At 39.6% G+C, this 5,217-nt stretch overlaps 1 protein-coding gene across 2 annotated transcripts; it reads right to left on the bottom strand.

Annotated features, from left to right (window-relative positions):
• Positions 1–1,292: 1,292 nt before the first annotated feature.
• Positions 1,293–4,656, bottom strand: LOC101171770 (barrier-to-autointegration factor-like protein). 2 transcript variants are annotated; one of them, XM_004077011.4, is made up of 3 exons: positions 4,515–4,656; positions 2,818–2,948; positions 1,293–2,718 (listed from the first exon to the last, which is right to left on the bottom strand). In XM_004077011.4, the coding sequence occupies exons 2-3, from the start codon at positions 2,941–2,943 to the stop codon at positions 2,572–2,574; spliced, it is 273 nt and encodes a 90-aa protein (XP_004077059.1). In that variant the 5' UTR covers positions 2,944–2,948; positions 4,515–4,656; the 3' UTR covers positions 1,293–2,571. The 2 variants fall into 2 exon arrangements, with proteins under 2 accessions (XP_004077059.1, XP_004077060.1); XM_004077012.4 differs by having other exon boundaries at positions 4,399–4,523.
• Positions 4,657–5,217: the final 561 nt, after the last annotated feature.

Here is a 5,217-nt window from a genome sequence, read left to right as displayed (position 1 = left end):
GGACAGTAGCATGTTAAAATTTTGTGTTACAGTGTGTGATTCCACCTTCAACAAACAAGAGTATACTGGACTTAGCCGAGAAATATGAGTTCAGTCACCTAAAAACCAACAAGCTCTCCAAAGACTTTTTGATGCAGATGAGCAGGAGTTCCTCCAGATAACAGAGCTCCTGTCCTCCAGAAATAACTTCATATTGTGTTTCTCATCTTTTAGACATCACCCAACGCTCATGAACACCATCTGGAGATCAACCAGTGGTCCAGTACAGCTTTGTCTTTTGGCTCAGCTCTTTCTCACCACAACTGCTACTATGACCATGTCCCCATGATCCAATCAATCTCCTGTTCTCCCACTCATGAAAAAGATCCCAAAACTCACAATCCTCTTTCTTTTCTTTCTCCTCACTATGAGGCTTTCTCAAGGCAATTTAGAAATTTTTTTTGTTTTATTTAACCTTTATTTTACCAGGAAGTTCAGTGAAAGAAACTTCAGATCAAATGATTTTTTTAGTAAAATAAATTCAGACTCAGTCCAGATCATTCCAATAATTCAGATTATGTTAATTCTATAACAGTTTATATAAGTGACCAACAGATTGCATGGAGGGATTTTCAGTGTAATCCTCATACTGAGCGAGCAAAAGGTGACAGTGGAGAAGAAAACTCTCTGTGGTTGGAAGATTAACAAGACAAAGATGAAGTCAGGGAACAAAAGAGGAAGATTTTTTTCATTTTAAATTTCAGATGAAGATTCACTGCAGTGAATCAACAGTGACCATGCTGGACAACAAAACCATCAAAAAGAGGTTTCAGCCCCACCATGAGGAAAAGTTAGAAAGTGCACAGAAGAGAAACATTATCCCTTGTGCTATCCTAGGCACTTTACCATTGGGAGTTGGGTCATCTAGACCCACTAGACAGTGCTCTGAACCTTTTTTCTTCAATGATTTGTGATCTTCACAGGTGTCCATGGATTACATGAAATCTTTCCACCTTTATCCACCTTTGTCATGGAAGGGATAACACGTCAATGTAAGGGTGGGGTCATAGGATAGCAGAAGGGTTACGAAAAGGTGTTTTTATTGCTCAAAGTATCTTTTTTTGCAATCATGAATAAAGTAATTGTTGGGAGTGTGAGAGTAAGGAGGCTGGAGCAGGAATCCAGCTGTGATGCTGCAGCCAGCAGCAACTCCTCATCAGGATCAGGAGGCTCATTTCTGAGACAGAAAAGACGCAGTCCTCCATAATCCTCATTTTCCAATCATGTTTCTGACAAACAAAGGCACAAACATGTAAAGGAGCTTTGTTTATTTATTTCACCCACAGTTCAAACTTTAAATGAATTCTTAATGTCAAATGAAAAAAAAACACATTTCAATGTTCTTTCGATATTACTTTTGAATTATTAAAAATCAATTGCATGTTCAAACACCATGACGTTTCGTCTCATTTGTTAAATGTGACTGTAAACCAGACCTCCGGAGCTTTGCTGTTTTATTCACTTCACTTATAAAGCCCCTCAAAGTGTTACATAAATAGACTGAGCTTTATTGGTTATCATTGATCAATCATTGCAATGATCTGGAATCTTGCGCAGTAACAGTCTACATAAGTGACCAACAGATGACATTCAAGGATTTTTAGTGTTAGTGGTCGAGCAAAAGGTGACAGTGGAGAGGCAGACACCCGGACTGACTTGAAATCCCTTTAGCATTTGTAATGCAGACATAAATATAATTTAGGGATTAGAATCATTCAACAATGTACTGGTCATCAGGTGTTTTCCGTGGCAAAAATACATTAACATGTCGTGCAAGATGCCTCCAACAGCCTTGTGTTAAGAGGGGCAGAAAAGGCACAGAACTCTTGGAATAGCAATAAAAAACAACAGAAACAGCAAAAGAAAGTTACAGAAGGACCTCCAAGAGGAGAAACGTGGCCAGATGTTCAGCATGCAGCTGCACAGCATTCATGTTTGAGTTCAGGAGGACAGACGGAAAGAGGCAGAAACGGATCATGTGGAGAATAGAAGCCATTGCTGCTAAAGATCTACCATTCATATAGTTGTTTTAAGGTGTTGACATGGTTTCTGTTTCCATGTACCAGTGGTTCCATCAATGGACCTATTTTAGCAGAAAAATGCCATCTTTGTGCTCAAATTTTCTCATAATTTTGATGCCAATTACTTCCAAAAAAAGGCACTGCTTCTACTAGAGGATCTGCTCACATTTCTACAAACAAAAACTTTGGGGTTTTTTTTTCAATCCTTTTTCTTCACATATTAGTTGTTTTGTTTTTTTATCCCTAAAACCAATACTGCCTTGTCTTGTGTTCCTTTAAGCAAAGCTTTGAGGCTTTAGGATCAGAGTCCGATTCAAAGGTTCAAAAGTTTTTATTCTGGTGCACTGCAAACATTCCTATTAAACAAGTGACTAACGCCACGCTGCAAACTCCCACGCATCCTGCAGAAAGAAATCCAGTGAACCTGTGAGAACAACTCTGACGGAGGGCATCAGAGGCAGGCGGTGAGCAAAACCAGGTGGAGCAGGAAAGGGCGGTGGGGAGGTGGGTTTCAGAGGAAGGCGTCGCACCACTCCTTTAGGCACTGAGCACATGATCCAGCCTGCCGAGAGTTGGCACCGGTGGCATCCTTAAGCCAGTCAGTGAACATCTCCGTGTCCTTCTTCAGCAGCAAGAACTGACCCAGAACCACAAAAGCCTAAAAGCAAAACAGGAAGACAGAAGCGTCATGGACCTCCTGAGATCTGCATCCTCAGGGAGGGGGCACAGATGAATGAGAAGTGAAAAAGGCAGGAACCTTGTCAAAACCTTGCTCCTCCAGCTTCTTCCCCAGCGTCTCTCCGATACCCGACAGAGCGATCACTGGTTTGTCTCCCATTGGCTCGCCGACAAAGTCCCGATGCTTCTGCGACGTGGTGGACATGGCGACTGTGGAAATACAACACCCTCATCACAGCTATGTTTTTGTTTTTAGGGCGGAGCCTTAAATGGAAGAGCTGTGATGGCGTCACATTTTACATTTTTCCCCCACAAAAAGTCAACAGTGAGGCAAACAAAAAGAAAATTGATCAGACACTTTGGAAGATTTCTTCCTGTCTGTAACTCTCCCTGACAGATGACTTAAGCTACTTTCACACTGAACGTGATTCGAGCGTCAGGGTTCAACGTTAAATCAACGTACAGACGCGATCAGAGGCCCTGCAGCTTGTTTTGAGCATCTGGTGCAGGGCATCAACCATTCAGGAACTTTAGCCAGTAACATATCAACGTGTGGTCAACGGGTGGAGTCAGCATGAAGGGGATCCACCGTTCTGAAAGTTAAACCAGTTGAACTTTGACCAATCAGGGACTCGGATTTGGTAGTGACATACGGGTAGCACCTCTTTGAATTTACAAAAATGCCAACCGTTTGAAAATTGATCATGGTGGATGAATTAATGATTGCGGTTTGCGCCCGGACGGAATTATATGACAATAAGTCTTTCATATATTGGAATAGAGATGTGAAAGGAAAGGTTTAAGCAAGCCAAGAAACTATAGAAAATTTTAAAATGTTGGAATGTATTCCTTTTTTTTGGTTTCTACGTTGATGTAAATATTTTGAACTAAAATATTATTTCTGCTTCTACATTGTTTTTGTTTCAAATTAAAGTCAAGAGGGTGGCAGCGAGCTTTACAGAATAATCCAAACCTATGCTAAATTTAAAGTACATGCAGATAGAAAATCTAGCAGTGGCCTTTTTTGTGACTCTAAAATCATCATCATTGTGTCTGCTTCATGTCAGAGTCTAAAAAGGAAGAACATTAATAGTAATTGCTCTGGAACTTACAAAATGTATTAAAAATGACATTTTAAAATTGACAGTTTTTATTTGAAATGTAAAATAATTAGTTAATTTTTAAATTTAATCTGAAAAATGATTGACATTGTCAAGTTTTATGAAAACAACAAACGATCTTTTTTTTTTTTTAAATTATCTTTGATTCGGATTATGCCTCCAATATTTATTCTGCCAATTTAAATTTAAAAACAGTGTCATCATGGAGGTAGAAAGGGTTTTTACTGTGAAAATAAGATATTTCACAATTATTGATTCAGAAACAGCCGGCTGCAGCTGCCTGATAACTGATTTGATATTTTAACTGATATTTTTCAAATTACCGATTGTAAAACAAAAAGCCGCGGTTTGAACTACTTCATTTTTGAGTCTAAACTTTTACATCTTTTCTCGTTTCTTCAGTAATACGTAAATCAATAACTCCATGTAGGGCGCGGTTCGTCCGGAGCTGGTTCCGAGTCAAGACAGCAGTCGGAGACCAGACTAACAGCTGCAAAAACCGTACCATATCCGGAACCCCGCGGGGCCCCGTAGCATACCTGCCGGAAGTGGACTTCACCTGCAGGGCCGCACGTGTCCAGGCGGACGAAAACAATTTAAACGAGTACGAGCGCGTGAACGTAACCTGAATGAACGATTTCGCGCGTGAACTCACCTGGAACGTAAGCACCTGGGAGGCGTCAACGCTGCACTCAGCCCCGACACTTTAAACCAAACCCAGACACTGCTGGATCAGTTGACGCTCTAAATGTGACGTCACGACTGAGAGCGTTGAGATCGTTTGTATGAAAGAAGAGTTACTCCAACAGAATGCGAGCTAACTTTCATTGTTTTTTCATTGTTTCTTATCCGAGAGAAGTAATGCTCATTTGAACGACGGAGTATTAGGGCTACTGTGAAATTGAAAAATATAAACACATCTTATTTTACGAGAATAAAGTCATAAAATTACAACAACAAAAAAGTAAAAAGAATTACGAGAGTAAACTCGTAGAACTATGAGTAAAATAGTCGATGTTTTACATATAATTTCTTGTAAATTGAGAATTTATCAGATTAAAGTTTATTCATAAATACATTATATGGCAAAGGCTGTTTAATGCCCATTGTGGTGTCTATTGTCAATTAATGGACAGCTGGTGGGGCATTATCCGTCTTATACTATGGTCACGAAAGGAATAAAAAATAAATCACCGTGACTTTTTCAAAATCTATATATCTTTAATGTTTATATTGTTTTTTTCAAGAAGCGGACTGTTTGATTCACACTGGTTCCCCCTGCAGCTAAATGAGGACTAACACCCAGAGTTAAGTGAATAGGTAAACGTCATGTTAGGTGGTATAAAATCTAATTTTAG

Source organism: Oryzias latipes, chromosome 15 (genome assembly GCF_053564925.1).
Source record: "Oryzias latipes strain Hd-rR chromosome 15, Olatipes_Hd-rR_3.1".
NCBI lineage: Eukaryota > Metazoa > Chordata > Actinopteri > Beloniformes > Adrianichthyidae > Oryzias > Oryzias latipes.
This window is presented reverse-complemented; position numbering and strand designations above follow the sequence as displayed.